At 44.2% G+C, this 16603-nt stretch overlaps 1 protein-coding gene across 1 annotated transcript; it reads right to left on the bottom strand.

Moving 5' to 3' along the window:
• Positions 1-208: 208 nt before the first annotated feature.
• Positions 209-15798, bottom strand: LOC124622769 (myrosinase 1-like). The gene is made up of 6 exons (XM_047148560.1): positions 15748-15798; positions 7943-8090; positions 6967-7082; positions 1508-1642; positions 1308-1414; positions 209-362 (listed from the first exon to the last, which is right to left on the bottom strand). Exons 1-6 carry the CDS (start codon positions 15796-15798, stop codon positions 236-238), a joined length of 684 nt encoding a protein of 227 aa, XP_047004516.1. The 3' UTR covers positions 209-235.
• Between the last annotated feature and the right edge of the window lie 805 nt (positions 15799-16603).

Here is a 16603-nt window from a genome sequence, read left to right as displayed (position 1 = left end):
AAATAACCAAAATAAAATAATTTCGGTGGGTATAACTCTAGTATTACACAAATCTCAGATCAGAATGCTTTTCGAAATGCTCAATCAAGTTGTCCAGTCATATAATAATTATATCGTATAAGGAAAAAACCACAGGTCCTGATCTTGTACAGATTGATGATAGTACTGTATTTACTGAAGACAGAGTACATAAAATATGAATCTTCGCAAGCTGCAGTAGCGACTCCGGAAACGTCTATTGGAAGTGCTCCAGGGGCAGTTCTCTGCTCTTGTAGATCTGCGACATGAAGGCCAACGATGCTTTCGGCGTTCTGGTTTTGTTTGCACTTTCAAAGTCAACTTCATACAGCCCGCGTTTTACTCTGAAAACCGAAAAAAATTATATCAGGTTCGAAAAAGTATTGTATATATTCTTTGAACATTTTCTGGATGAACAGAGTAACAACCACACACGTCGAATTAAAAAAAATTATAAGAAAAAGATGAGGCTGACATGTATGCAATAGCTTGGCGGAAGACGAATTTACCTTCTCTTCTAGTTGTTAACCTTCTACAAAGGAAAAGTGAAAACAAGTCACTGTGTATAGATTAATGGTCTTTCAAGTATCATTTCTCACATTCAGTTACAGATAATTCCTACGTTATTGACCCCTTATGCGATTTCGTTGTGTCTAAATGTAGAAACACATTAAAGAAACTAATATTCGATGTGGCATTTAGCTGTAAACTGCTCCGGCCGGCCGTAGTGGCCGAGCGGTTAAAGGCGCTACAGTCTGGAACCGCACGACCGCTACGGTCGTAGGTTCGAATCCTGCCTCGGGAGGACGACGGTTCAATCCCGTCTCCGGCCAACCTGATTTAGGTTTTCCGTGATTTCCCTAAATCGCTTCAGGCAAATGCCGGGATGGTTCCTTTGAAAGGGCACGGCCGATTTCATTCCCCATCCTTCCCTAACCCGAGCTTGCGCTTCGTCTCTAATGACCTCGTTGTCGACGGGACGTTAAACACTAATCTCCTCCTCCTCCTCTCTCTCTCTCTCTCTCTCTCTCTCTCTCTCTCTCTCTCTCTCTCTCTCACACACACACACACACACATACACACAAAACATACACGGAATGTTGTAAAACGCCTGTGTGATGTCCTTAGGTTATTTAGGTTTAAGTAGTTCTAAGTTCTAGGGGACTGATGACCTTAGAAGTTAAGTCCCATAGTGCTCAGAGCCATTTGAACCATTTTAACCACTTGGGCAAACTCAAATTTCCATCATGAGTGAAGGCAGAGAGCAGTTACACTGTTAAAAAACTCACTCGAATCTGTAGTTCCATTCGAAGCTGTCCATAAGGCTCCAAGCATGATAACCAACTACTGGAACTCCATCCGTGTTGACAGCCTGAAGCAACGCCGTCAAAAATCTCTGCAACAGGAAAATTTGGTTTGTCAATACATGCATCTTCTTGCGGTTGGAATTTAACGCAATTCTTGTCTTAGGTAATCTAGCTGATCTTACTGTGTAAGTATAAATTCTGTTCTGGTCGTTAACACCTCCAGAGTCTGGCAGTCCATTCGCTGTCACGATAATCGGGTAGCCTGGATATTCAGCAGCAATCCAGTTGAGCAGCTTTCGGAATCCTTCTGCACTACGCTGGAAAAGTAGAAATAAACGTCACCAATTTATTATTCACCAGGGTTAGGAGCAACATAGTTGGAAGTTTGCTACGTCATTATACTTTTGATAAGGTGCAAGTACCTCTTGCATACTACACTGCGTAACACAATTTAAAGTATTCTTTTTGGAAACTCCGTAAATGTCTCCCACTGCAGCACAGAAGTTTGAAATTTGGCTCAAAGCTGCCTGCAACGTTCCTATATTATGTTGCAAAACCGTGGCTCACCTCGACGGCGTCCTAGGGCTCGGCCGCTCTTCAAACAGGGTGTTGTCACATCGTAAAAAGGAGACCAAAAGCTCAGAAGTTCATGTGAGGAATAAGGTGCGTTAAATGTTCGAACACATGAGGCAATACTGACCCTACCATTTATCTTAGAAGAAAGATTAAGGAAAGGCAAACCTACGTTTCTAGCATTTGTAGACTTAGAGAAAGCTTTTGACAATGTTGACTGGAATACTCTCTTTCAAATTCTGAAGGTGGCAGGGGTGAAATACAGGTGGGGAATGGCTATTTACAATTTGTACAGAAACCAGATGGCAGTTATAGGAGTCGAGGGGTATGAAAGGGAAGCAGTGGTTGGGAAGGGAGTGAGACAGGGTTGTAGCCTATCCCCGATGTTATTCAATCTGTATATTGAGCAAGCAGTAAATGAAACAAAAGAAAAGTTCGGAGAAGGTATTTAAAATCCATGGAGAAGACATCGTAATTCTGCCAGAGACAGCAAAGGACTTGGAAGAGCAGTTGAACTGAATGGACAGTGTCTTGAAAGGAGGATATAAGATGAACATCAACAAAAGGAAAACGAGGATAATGGAATGTTGTCGAGTTAAGTCGGGTGATGCTGAGGGAATTAGATTGGGAAATGAGACACTTAAAGTAGTGAAGGAGTTTTGCTACTTGGGAAGCAAAATAACTGATGATGGTCGAAGTAGAGAGGATATAAAATGTAGACTGGCAATGGCAAGGAAAGCGTTTCTGAAGAAGAGAAATTTGTTAACATCGAGCATAGACTTAAGTGTCAGGAAGTCGTTTCTGAAAGTATTTGTATAGAGTGTAGCCATGTATGGAAGTAAAACATGGACGATAATAGTTTAGACAAGAAAATAATAGAAGCTTTTGAAATGTGGTGCTTCAGAAGAATGCTGAAGATTAGGTGGGTAGATCACATACCTAATGAGGAGGTATTGAATAGAATTGGGGAGGAGTTTGTGGCACAACTTGACCAGAAGAAGGGATCGGTTGGTAGGACATGTTCTGAGGCATCAAGGGATCACCAATTTAGTACTGGAGGGCAGCGTGGAGGGTAAAAATCGTAGAGGGAGACCAAGAGATGAATACACTAGCAGATTCAGAAGGATGTAGGCTGCAGTAGGTACTGGGAGATGAAGAAGCTTACACAGGATGGAGTGGCAAGGAGAGCTGCATCAAACCAGTCTCAGGACTGAAGACCACAACAACAACAACAATGACGTCAAATTGGATCCTATTGGAACGCACCCCTTCTTACCCCGTTTCAGCTCTTCTTTTGACTCCCCTGCGATGGAGATCAGAACAGCGACGTCCAGAGTTGAAATCAAGCGGTTACCTTCTGGGTGGCCTACCGAAACGTTTCAGAGAAACGGTCGCTCAGAATCGACACGAAGAGGTCTCAGGAGGTGGCATGCATTGCACCAGTGAAACTCTGTGGCCTTGATTCGACACATTTCGTGGGCGAAAACGACAGTTTACAGTGCGATGTGGAACGTAGCAACACTCCTGGAAACATGACTCTGCTGACGCGCGCTGGACGGTTGAACCCTTCTCTAAGGACACCACAGTGCTGCACTGACGCACCCATCATGGAGACATCAAACGGTACCGCTAAGAACCCCCGGCTCTGCGTCACCCCCCGTGCCAATCGCGCACTTTTGCTGGCCACTTCGAAACTGTCGCTGTACTCAGACAGCCATTCACTGATTCCTAGTTGCTAGTGTAACATTGCGACACATCCCAGCTCAGTGACGCAATGTCGCACACTTAATGCCCGCTGACCGCGTGCGAAATCTCGGGGTTGTCGAAAGGAATGCCTGTCTCGTTGGCACCTACCCGTAAATGGCTACCTCTGCACAGGAACTTTCTTAAAGTGCGCAACAAAAGTGCGCGTTTGCCACCGAAGGTGTTACCGAACTGGCGGTTCTTAGGCGTACTCCTCGCTGTTTCCTTCATGCGTGTGTTAACGTTGCATACCCCTCGGCCCCGCCCTTCTCACGCTACAGGAGGACTTGAAACTTAAGGGCTGGAAAGCATAAGCGCCCTTTGCTGCTTCGGGTAACGTTCAGATTTTGTCGAACGGTTCTGAAAGGCGCCTAACAGTTGCGCACTGTATACCAAAGAAAAATTTGCGGTTGCGCTACTCACCTAAGGGATCAGATCATGCTCAGTGGAGATGCAGCCCCATGATGTCCTTAGAGAAGAAATGAACAGTTCGGTAGCAGCGTCTGGTTGTTAAGGATGTCGTTGTGTTGCCCGTTGCACTGTAAACTGTCGTTTTCGCCCGCGAAATGTATAGGAATCAAGGCCCCAAGGGAAGGGGTGGTTCGTTGACGCCCTTCACGTCACCATTCTGAGCGCTCTTCATCTCGATTCTGAGCGGCAAAATGTCTATAATATTTTGGTCAGCCACACAAAAGTTAACCGCTTGATTTCAATTCTAGGCCTCGCTGTTCTGACCTCCATCTCAGAAGTGTCAGGTTCAAAATGACTCTGAGCACTATGGGCCTTACTTCTGAGGTCATCAGTCCCCTAGAACTTAGAACTACTTAAACCTAACTAACCTAAGGCCATCACACACGTCCATGCCCGAGGCAGGATTCGAACCTGCGACCGTAGCAGTCGCGCGGTTCCAGACTGTAGCGCCTAGAACCGGTCGGCCACCTCGGCCGTCTTCAAAGGAAGGGGTCAGGTGTGGTTAAGAGGTGGTGCTGCGACATTACCATCATGTGACACATCCACGAAGCCTTTGGGCAGAATTGTGGTGAAATTTGGTGTAAATGTGAGTTCATTAACCTACCTTACACGTCCCATGAGCTGTGACCTTTTTTCCCGCCTGCGTCGATACGTTGCCATTTTAAGTGTCACTGAGCCAGAGCATGACGTCTCCGCCCGCTTTGCTTTTGCGACATAACACAGGACGGTCGTAAGCACCTTTGAGCCAAATTCCAAACTTCTGCATCGTTGTGGGTGGGAATTACGGGTTTTGTAAAAAGTGAACTTTTAATTGCGTTGTGCAGTGCACCTTCATCTAATGTTTTCATCTATATTGCTAAAGCATCCAGCGTCCACAGTGATCCGCGTTAAGTGCCCTAAAATTTGTCCACCTCGCCGTTTTTCCTGTGCTGCTCCTTCTGTTATGCTGTTAACTAACCGAGCGAGGTGGCGCAGTGGTTTAGCGCACTGGACTCCCATTCGCGAGGACGATGGTTCCAGTCCCTGTCCGGTCTTGCAGATTTAGGTGTTCTATGGTTTTCCGAAAAGGCCACGACCGATTTCCTTTGCTAATCACAGCTTGGGCTCCGTCTGTAACGACATCATTGTCGAGGGGATTTAAACATAGTTCTTCCTTCCCTCCTTCCTGTTACCTGTTCTTGCACGTTTCGCACTAGCTGTCCCAGTTTTTCAGTACGTTTTCTCCTTGGTTTTGATTCTCATCGCTCCTGTTTTATTTCAAGAGTAGTGTGATCTCTTCGTCGCAAAGCAAGAGACCATGCAGTCGTGGGTACATGGAAACCATGTAGTTCTACCTCTTGGCAGTCTTTGGTCAGTCAGTGACACCCGGTGTAAAATCACTGCAGAAAACTAGCGTTAATAGTAACAGGATGTTTGACAGTAGTGTTCGGCGTATTTCCAGCACACGGGCAACACCACTCGTCGACCATCATTGCCGTTATAATCGGACCTTGTTCATTGTTATATCCGATAGAAATTGGGTATTTAATACGTAATGCAATTTTGACTGGCAACGGTTAATGTTTTTTTTAAACGTCACGATGACCGTTTGGTTCTATAATGACATCACAGCGGATTTAACACGAAGGCACGCTTATCGACTGAAAGCTCGTTGTCGATGTATGAGTGTTGCAGTATACTATGGGGGAATTGGTGTGGTACACATTCGTGTAACCCGCAAGATTGAACTACGATGCGTATTCGAAAAGTAAGGTACGTTTGATCATAAAAAAGAGATTTTATTTAGAAAATAATTTTATTGTTGGTTTCACTAGTGCGCTGTTTGCACATCACGTCCTTACTGTTGACCATTTCTCATATTCCATGAGCACGTGACTGAAGAGCGGCTAGTAATTGAGAACTGTAACAACGAACAACGCTAAAATACTGCATGATATTGTACTTTCTTTTCCACTAAAACTTAATGATAGCAGTCCGGAATTGTTTCGAAAGTGTCTTTAATATGTTTCATTTCTATGTTTCAAACAAAAGAAATCCCACTTTCGAATATCAACAATATAAGGAAAAGGTAGATTGCTACTTACCATAAAGATGACTCATTAAGCTGCAGACAAGAACAACGAAAAGACACTTGTGCATTAGGTTTTGGCCACAGCCTTCGTCAGAAAACGAAACACGTACCCATTCATTCACACGAGCAAGCACACACCTCACGCACACATGACTGCTATCACCTGCGGTCATGTGTGCTTGAAGTGTGTGCTTGCTCGTGTGAATGAATGTGTACGTGTTTCGTTTTCTGACGAAGGCGGTGGCGGAAAGTTAATGTACAAGTGTCTCTTCGTTGTGCTTGTCTACAACCTAAGAGTCATCTCTACCGTAAGTAGCAATGTATCTTTACTCATATTGTTCATTTCTATCATTTTTTACATAATTATATTTATAGGCGGCATGGCTCTCGCCACATATTACGTTCCATCTCACTATTATGTGATAGAACTTAACCGGTTTATCTTATGTAAGTCCACAGATCTGTCGGAGCTCTTGTCATAGTAAATCATAGTGGAGAAGACCATAACAGCAGACTAGGACGTTAAACTCTATTCTTCCTTCTTTTTTCTTTCGTACCAAAAGCTATAACAAAGCAGGATATTCGTTAATGACAGCGAAATGTAATATTCATTCACAACAAAAATCCGAAATTAGTAATTTAAGTTATTACACGCTTTAATAGAATTGACATAGTATTCAAATGCTTCTGAAAAAAAGTTTTGAACTGATTTTATCCAAAAATTTGCACTGCAGCAAGCGGCCGTGTCTCGAAAATATGTTACAGGTAACATCTGGAACTCACCTCACCAGTGCCGACAATAACGCCTGTGTCCTTGGCTTTCGATGGCGATATTCCAATGTCAGATGGAGACACGTAGCCAGTGCGAAAGTTGTTCACTCCGAAGAAGTCAGCGGAACCTGGAAAGTAATTGTTGTTGCTCACTCATGTGGACCTAGTGGACATGAGAAGAACGCAGCGAATGCCGTCGGCTTAACAGATCTACAGTGCAACTGGACACTCATATGCTTTGCTCCTTTGAATTGCTTCTATAGATTCAGAACCATAAAATGGGCGTTTAAAATACAGAACAGAATATTGATATCAAGACGGTATCAGCACAAAAATATACTGAAAAATGTCATGCAGTTTGCAGCGTAACAGTATCTTCTTACAGATGACATCGACTCCTGATTATATTCTTAACATCGCTTCCCACAGAATGTTAATATGAAGACAGATTCAGTACAAAAAACTACTGAAAAATGTAAAGTTAAAGCGAAAAATTATCATGTTACAGGTGACATCGGCTCATAATTATTTTCGTAAACACTGTTTCGCATTGAAATTCTTGGCGCATGTCAAGGTACTGCTCGTAGGAGGCGAACTTTATTCTATGTATGGCGAAAGTACGTCAGGAAAACGACACAGGTTTAGCGTACGTAAGTACATATTTGCGGATGAAACAAAAAACTGCCTCTTAGTATACCGTGGCTAGTTATTTTGCTCTCGGATCTGCTTAATTCAGGAGAACATTACATCAAATAGACATGCCTGGGATGAAAGAAAGAAAGAAGATGAAGAAGAAGAAGATAACATTGAATGAAATAAGCCTGAATGAATCACATAAACTCTATCGCTGACCCTAGGCATACCATATGCCTAATCCCAATACGAGTAATTTTAACGCCGACAACATATTGTAAAACAAGTAACCTAAACATCTACGACTGCTGTTCTGATACGGACAGCTGACAACAGTGTAACAACACAAGTTTACCTCTGATGTAATCAATTTCTTCCTGTGTAAAAGTTGGCAACCGTGACCGGGGCCTCGCCTCTGCTGCGCTGTTGGCATCCACCCTCTGCCGAACCACTGCTGGGTAATCGCCTTCATTGGTGAAGATGGGGTGTGCAAATATTCCAACCTGGTCAATAAGAGAAACATACGGTTAAGCTTTCATTACATTAACTTCTGTTATATCTGCATTCGTTTTTTACTTGCAGCCGAAAGTAATAAGTATGAACTGCATAGGAGCCGTTGCTACCACTGATTTGTCTTTCCCACTTTAGATCATGCATATATAAAATGTTAAAAGAATAATATGTCGCAACAAACTGAAGTGACAAATACATCAGCAAAAATCATTGCACAACTTATAGTAGAAGCAAAATACTATAATTCATTACATTCACTAGCGTAAAGAATGTGCAAATATAAAAATTGAGATTTTCTTGTGGTAAGGCAACGCACAACAAGAGTTGTATGCATCAAGATACTGACCACGAAACTTTTGTAGCAGCTTCAAATGGATTATGAGACAGTACAGCCAGCTTTTAGATGTGGAAGTAAACTGCGTGCTCTTGGGGATCAGTGTACAGAAATCCTGAATGTCAGTTACTGAAATTTTCCTCCATCCTCACAATGGAAGCATTATAATTTCTCGAGAGATACTGAAAACTGTAGCAGCTCCTTCACTGTACACTGATCGTCGGATAAGGATATGCACATATGGAGGTGGCGGTAGTGTCGAGTACATAAGGTATAAAAACACTCGATCGATCTATACTTGAGTATTGCTCATCAGTGTGGGATCCGTACCAGATCGGGTTGACGGAGGAAATAGAGAAGATCCAAAGAAGAGCGGCACGTTTCGTCACAGGGTTATTTGGTAAGCGTGATAGCGTTACGGAGATGTTTAGCAAACTCAAGTGGCAGACTCTGCAAGAGAGGCGCTCTGCATCGCGGTGTAGCTTGCTGTCCAGGTTTCGAGAGGGTGGGCTTCTGGATGAGGTATCGAGTATATTGCTTCCCCCTACTTATACCTCCCGAGGAGATCACGAATGTAAAATTAGAGAGATTCGAGCGCGCACGGTGGCTTTCCGGCAGTCGTTCTTCCCGTGAAGCATACGCGAGTGGAACAGGAAAGGGAGGTAATGACAGTGGCACGTAAAGTGCCCTCCGCCACACACCGTTGGGTGGCTTGCGGAGTGTAAATGTAGATGTAGATGTAGATGAAAAGGGATGTATTCCGGCAGAGCTCTCGTTTGTACTCGGGTAATTCATGTGAAAAGGTTTCCGACGTGATTGTTGCTGATGTTGGGCAATTAAGAGACTTTTAACGCGGAATGGTAACTACAGGTGAAGGCATGGGATATTTCTTTTCAGTGTTCCAAGATCCACAGCGTCAATAGTGGGCCCAGAATACCAAATTTCAAGCAATACCTCTCACCAGGGACAAAACAGTGGCTGGCGGCCTTCACTTGACGACTGAGAGCTGCGGCGTTTGCAGAGAGTTGTCGGTGCTAACAGACAAGCAACACTGCTTGAAATAACTGCTCAAATCAATGTGGGACGTACGACGAACGTATCCGTCAGGACGATGCGGCGAACTTTGGCGTTAATGGGCTATAGTAGCAGACCACCGACACGGATGCGTTTACTAACAGCACGACATCGCCTGCCGTGCCTCTTCTGGCGTCGTGACCATATTGGTTGAACCTTTCACGCCTGGGGAACGGTGGGCTGGTCAGATGAGTCCCGATTCCAGTTGGTGAGAACTGATGCTAGGGTTCGAGTGTGACACAGGCAACTCGGAGCCATGGACTCAAGTTCTCAACAAGTCGCTTTGCAATGTAGTGGTGGCTCCATAATGGTGTGGACTCTGTTTACATGGAACAGACTGAGTCCTCTGGTCCAACTGAACTGATGATTGATTGGAAATGGATGTGTTCGGCTACTTGGACACCATTTTCAGCCATTCATAGACTTCAAGTTCCCAAACAACGAGGGAAATTTTATGGATGACAGTGGGTCATGTCGCAGGGTCACAGTTGTTCGCCGTTGGCTTGGAGAACATTCTGGACAATGTGAGAGAATGATACAGCCACCCAGATCGCCCAAGAATCTCATCGACCATTAATGGGACATATAGGTTAGTTCGTGTATAAAATCCTGCACTGGCAACAGTTTTGAAATTATGAGCGGTAACAGAGCCAGCACGGATCAGTATTTCTACAGTGGACTTCTAGCGACCTGCTGAATCCACGCCACGTCCAGTTGTTGCACTACGCCGAGCAAAATGAGGTTCGACACAGCGTTAGGAGGGATCCCACGACTTTTGTTGGCTCGGTGTAGCTCTGAAACAGACTGAAAGACTGAAATTTGTGAGAGTGAAATTAGAGAGGTTATTTCGGTCCTAAGTTTATTCAAACGCACTTGATCGTTATCCGACGCTTACTCAGACGTACGAGTACTATCATGTTGCAGGATGTCTGCTGACTTTGATGCTAGTGACACATAAGGAATTTGGCTGCGTAAAATGACTACTTTCATTGTAACCAAAAACATTGGAAAACACGACATAACGTCCTAAATGTAACGAGAACACTAACACACTTAAAATTTAAAAGTTTGTTTCTCATATGCAGATACATTCTGTTTAATGGAGGAGTGCAAAACCAGACTTGAAGGGTTACATTACACATTTTCATTGGTCGGTAGTCATACTTTCCTATTCATCCCCAAAGCCTCTCCTCCAGATTTACCTGGTGACAAGAGGTTCAAACCTAGTGACACTCGAAACTTTAGCCCTTTATACGGTATTAACTTTTTCGATTGCGCTAAAGAGGAGGGCACCGATAGTTTTTCCTCACTGCGAATCTGTTTAGGATCCCAGGGAAAAAGAATCATCGCAACAACAGAACCACTGGAGGCTCAGAGCATATTTAGGTATATCACAATGCAGGGGAAAAACAAAATACGCCGCTGTGTTGCAGATTAGTAAGAATAAAAGCTTCAGAAATTAGGAGTTTATATTAAGTGTTTATTTTATTTTGACCAAATCCTATACGGTCCATGTATTGCTCCAAGATGGAGTTTACTTGGTCTGAAAATACAGCATGTTGTTCTCTGGATGCTAGCAATTAGATTCGAACTCCCTGGCGGTTGTCTGGGTGAGCGATAATCTATGATTTATGATCTGTGAAACAAACGTATTTTCCTCTAATGCCGCTGAAATGGAAATGCTCCGTGTTCAGAGGGCTCTTGACTTATTATATGATGATTGGTGTTCTGGTTTTCCATTCTAAGACTGGCTTAATTCATCTTTCTTCGTTATTCCGTCGCGTGTAAGTCTCTTCATCTCTGCATAGCTATGGCAGCTGCATGCATCTGAAGTTGTTCACGCTAGCCAGTTCCTCGTGTTACCCTACAGTTTTTAGCCCCACGCTTCCTTCAGTTACCGGATTCACTATTCCTCGATGCCTCGGGCTGTGTCCTTTCAACGATCCCTTTCTGTAACCAAGGGATTATTCAAACTTTTACATTCCCTCCTTATATCCCAGGATAATAGCCGGCATGAAGCACATTTTATAATAGAGTCAACCCTGGTTAACGAAAATTTCGTAATATTTGTAACAGCTGTAATCGTCAAAACAATGTGTGTTCATTCACATATGCATGCGTGGGTAAAGGATATTTTAATGTAACATACAGACACTGTATAAAACTTAGCATGTAGGATGTATATACTTTACTGGTAAAACAACTGAACGTCTCTGCAATGCAGTGCATTGCTGCGTATAACAAAAAAAAAAAGAATATTTCTGCTATAAGGAAAGCTCATACTGAGTCCTTGTTCTCGGCGACATGTATTACTACAATACATCAGCCCAATTATGATTTCGTGTTTTTGTAAATTGTATTCCTTAAATTGTACCTGATGGTGTTCCTTATTAAATTGTAAAAATTTTTATAAATGATAATTTTCCATTTTGTATCTTTTTAAGAAAACAATCTCAACTTTCTTTTCATTTTTTATTCTAACTTAATTACTAATTTTGTCTGATAGACGTTCGAATATACCATAAAACCGCAGTAAGTGAATATATGTATGGATTGGCACAAAGGTGCTCGTATTTTAGCCAATAAATAAATTGCAATAATATTAGAAGGAATATTTTTGTGAAAACATACAGTTTTTTAAATTGGAACATTGCCTATTGCCATTAACAAACTACGATTGGGATAAATTGGAATGTTTGTTACAGGATTCTAGTACGATTTGTTTACGAGATATCGTATTTTGAAAAGTTTCCACAACCCGACACCTGGTTGTGCCATTCAACCTGAGTAGTTGCTAAGTACAAAGTTGTAATGTTTGCTTACAGTGTGCTTCTGCGTTCCTTGAGTGCACTGCGACTTGATAGTCCAAGCAGTAGGTCGTCGGCGGACAATGAGATTTACCAATGCAGCAAAAGCCTAAATCCTCACGGTGTATGCAGAATGTAGGAAGAATGCGGTTCGTCATTGTACGGTATATGCGGCGAGACATCGCAGTAGACGTTAACCATCTCCGCCATTATTTATCAGCCTCTTCAACCAGTTACGTGTAAGAGGTAGCCTGACAAGTAGGTGACTTACCAGAGGGAAACAAGTGACGACAGAAGGGGGGAAAGTAATGTTCTTGCTGCTGTTGCAGATCATCCGCAAGTTACCTCCCTCGCAATCGCACGAGGAAGTGGAATGAGTCAGGCAAGGGACCTGCGCCTTCCCCATTGACATAGGTTCCATCCCCATCACATCTCTCTCCATCAAGACATCCTCGGACATCTCCGCTGAAAGGGTAGCGCGTGTGCAGAAGTCGTACCATACCAGACTGGAAGACTGTATTGCCACTTCCGGTGGTCGTTTTGAACACAAGCTGTGATGGTCGATTGTCCCGTATTGGTCAGAATCCACCAAAAGAATCCACATACCTAGCTTATGAACTTTTGTTGTTCTTTAGTGTGTGCTACCACAGCTATTGTACAAGCGCCGGTGGGAACTTTTCAAAATACACTACTGGCCATTAAAATTACTACACCACGAAAATGATGTGCTACAGACGCGAAATTTAACCGACACGAAGAAGATGCTGTGATATGCAAATGATTAGCTTTTCTGAGCATTTACTAAAGGTTGGCGCTGGTGGCGACACCTACAACGTGCTGACATGAGGAACGATTCCAACCGATTTCTCATATACAAGCAGCAGTTGACCGGCGTTGCCTGGTGAAACGTTGTTGTGATGCCTCGTGTAAGGAGGAGAAATTCGTACTATCACGTTTCCGAACCGGCCTTTGTGCCCGAGCAGTTCTAGGCGCTTCAGTCAGGAAAAGCGCGACTGCTACGGTCGCAGGTTCGAATCCTGCCTCGGGCATGGATGTGTGTGATATCCTTAGGTTAGTTAGGTTTAAGCAGCTCTAAGTTCTAGGGGACTAATGACCTCAGAAGTTGAGTCCCATAGTGCTCAGAGCCATTTGAACCATTTGAATGTTTTCGACTTTGATAAAGGTCGGATTGTAGCCTATCGAGATTGCGGTTTATCGTATCGCGACATTGCTGCTCGCGTTGGTCGAGATCAAATGACTGTTAACAGAATATGGAATCGGTGGGTTCAGGAGGATAATACGGAACGCCGTGCTGGATCCCAACGGCCTCGTATCACTAGCAGTCGAGATGACAGGCATCTTATCCACATGGCTGTAACGGGTCGTGCATCCACGTCTCGATCCCTGAGTCAACCGATGGGGACGTTTACAAGACAACAACCATCTGCACGAACAGTTGGACGACGTTTGCAGCAGCATGGACTATCAGCTCGAAGACCATGGCTGCGGTTACCCTTAACGCTGCATCACAGACTGCCTACGACGGTGTACTCAACGACGAACCTGGGTGTACGAATGGCAAAACATTGTTTGGGATGAATCCAGGTTCTGTTCAAAGCGTCATGATGGTCGCATCCTTGTTTAGCGACATCGCAGTGAACGCACATTGGAAGCGTGTATTCGTCATCGCCATACTGGCGTATCACCAGGCGTGATGGTATGGGGTGCCATTGGTTACACGCTTCGGTCACCTCATGTGCGAATTGAAGGCACTTTGAATAGTGGATGTTACATTTCAGATGTGATACGACCCGTGGCTTCACCATTCATTCGATCCCTGCGAAGCCCTACATTTCAGCAGGATAATGCACGACCGCATGTTGCAGGTCCTGTACGGGCCTTTCTGGATACAGAAAATGTTCGACTGCTGCCCTGGCCAGCACATTCTCCAGATCTCTCACCAATTGAAAACGTCTGGTCAATGGTGGCCGAGCAACCGGCTCGTCACAATACGCCAGTCACTACTCTTGATGAACTGTGGTGTCGTGTTGAAGCTGCATGGGCAGCTGTACCTGTACACGCCATCCAAGCTCTGTTTGAGTCAAAGCCCAGGCGTATCATGACCGTTATTACGGCCAGAGGTGGTTGTTCTGGGTACTGATTTCTCAGGCTCTATGCACCCAAATTGCGTGAAAATGTAATCACATGTCAGTTGTAGTATAATATATTTGTCCAATGAATACCCGTTTATCATCTTCATTTGTTCTTTTGTAGCAATTTTAATGCCCAGTAGTATATAATATTTATCTTCCATTATGCTTTGGCACATGTCGAACCTAAAAATCATCCGACTGCGTGTAAAAACAAGTGAAGTATACAGGGGTACGAGCTAAAGAAATGAAACCACGCGATGAGAGGGTATCTCGTAATATTTCTGCGATTACAAAAACGAATCAAATTTACAAATAATCTGGCAGTATGAGCAAACCTACCAGTACGATGCTGACCCAGTCTGGCATGGATCCATGCAGTGATTCGGTTGGAAAGGGTGTTATAAAGCCGCTGTATCCTCTCATGAAACTATCTGGCCCATGTCATCACGCACACAGTTCATAGGGAGACGTACCGCATCTGGGCGAGCATTGTCCTGTTAGAAAATGGCAGCCTAATACCGTAACATAAGAGGTAACTCATGAAGAAGCAGAAAGTTCATGATGTACCGTTGTGCCATCAGTGTTCCCTCAGTCGCTACCATCCGTGCCCTGTACCCGCTGCCTCCCCACACCATAATGGCAGTAATAACACCAGTGTCCTCTTCAAAACAGGGGAAGAATGAGGCCCCTTGTTGCGGCTAGGACCTTGGTAAATCACTTGGGCTTGATTTGGAATCGCTCACTCCCTGCAGCTATTGGAATAACCTGGATAATGAACTCCCTAGTACTGTGTCAATAGTTCGCGCATGCTGACTTTTCCGTCCAGGGCAGACTCTCCTACACTTTGCATCAGTACGTGCGGCTGCTCTGTATCAACGAGTCTTTCCTATGCGTGCATGTGTGTTGATCATACTCGTCATCTCAGCCTCCCTCTCGCCGCTTTGTCTTCATCGTCACTGCCAGTTCCTCTGTATTTCATCACCATCACATCATCCTGGACATCGCTGCTATCACCCATGTCATATCGGAGGCATTCCGTCGCCATCCACCGACTTACGTTCCACCACAGCTCTTCACTATCATCCTCAGCTTCCCTCCAGCGGTGTCCCACACCAATCAGCGCCTCTCATTACTGTCCGCCGTCATGGATCATCCCACAACGTCCATCATCTACACCTCCTCATGTCCACCTCCCTCAGTCATCACTCTGAGTACGTCATCCAGTCCACCACCCTACACATTTTCTCTCTATCTACAGTACTCTATCCCATCACAATACCAACACGTGCACCTCCATTCCTCCCACATCTCCCATTTCTCTCTCAACCATGTCCCTACATCTATCTCTGCCGCCCGAGTAACAACCCACTGAGCAACAGTAGCAACAGATGATGTCGCAGTCATCCCTTCCATTTTCAAGACTATCACCACACAAACCTATGTAAGCCATGTAGAACCTGCATGACCCCCACCAGCTAACAATCTTGCCACCTCACCCGCCCGCCCCCCCCCCCCCCCACTCCATCACGCAACCATCCTCCCACCTGTAAGTTAACTACGCAGTCCACTGAAACATAAGTTTTTACGAATTATTACTTCACTTTAAATGTTGCAGTGCTTTATAGTTTATTGAAAAGAGTAGCACCATGTGAGGCAAATACTGAGGCTACAATTCATAAAATGTTCCGAGCTATTATGCCTTGGTCGAAGAGGTTTCTCTTTAAAACCCGACGTTTCGTCCCCATCTGCGGATGACATTTTCAAGGGGGATCGTAGCTTTGGTGAATGTCCGATTCACACCCTGGCTCGCTACTGACAACAGCAAAATTCCGCTTCCGCGCAGTGGCGTGAGGTCACATGTTTTGAATATACGAACGCAACTGGGCGTTGCCGACTGCCGTCGTCCGCTGTTACTGTCATACCACGGTGAAACATTCATGTGTCCAATGAATACCCGCTTATCATCTGCATTTCTTCTTGATGTAGCAATTTTAATGGCCAGTAGTGTACGATCTCTCATAAATGACTCGCACTTGGATCCTACAACAAACACCAATGACATCCTAATTCACCCTTCTTTAGTTCGTTAATGTCAATATTTAAAAAAGTGTATGTTTGCATAAAAATACATTTTC

Source organism: Schistocerca americana, chromosome 7 (genome assembly GCF_021461395.2).
Source record: "Schistocerca americana isolate TAMUIC-IGC-003095 chromosome 7, iqSchAmer2.1, whole genome shotgun sequence".
NCBI classification, from domain to species: Eukaryota; Metazoa; Arthropoda; class Insecta; order Orthoptera; family Acrididae; genus Schistocerca; species Schistocerca americana.
The sequence above is the reverse complement of the archived record's forward strand: the minus strand, read 5'-3'. Positions and strand labels throughout refer to the sequence as shown.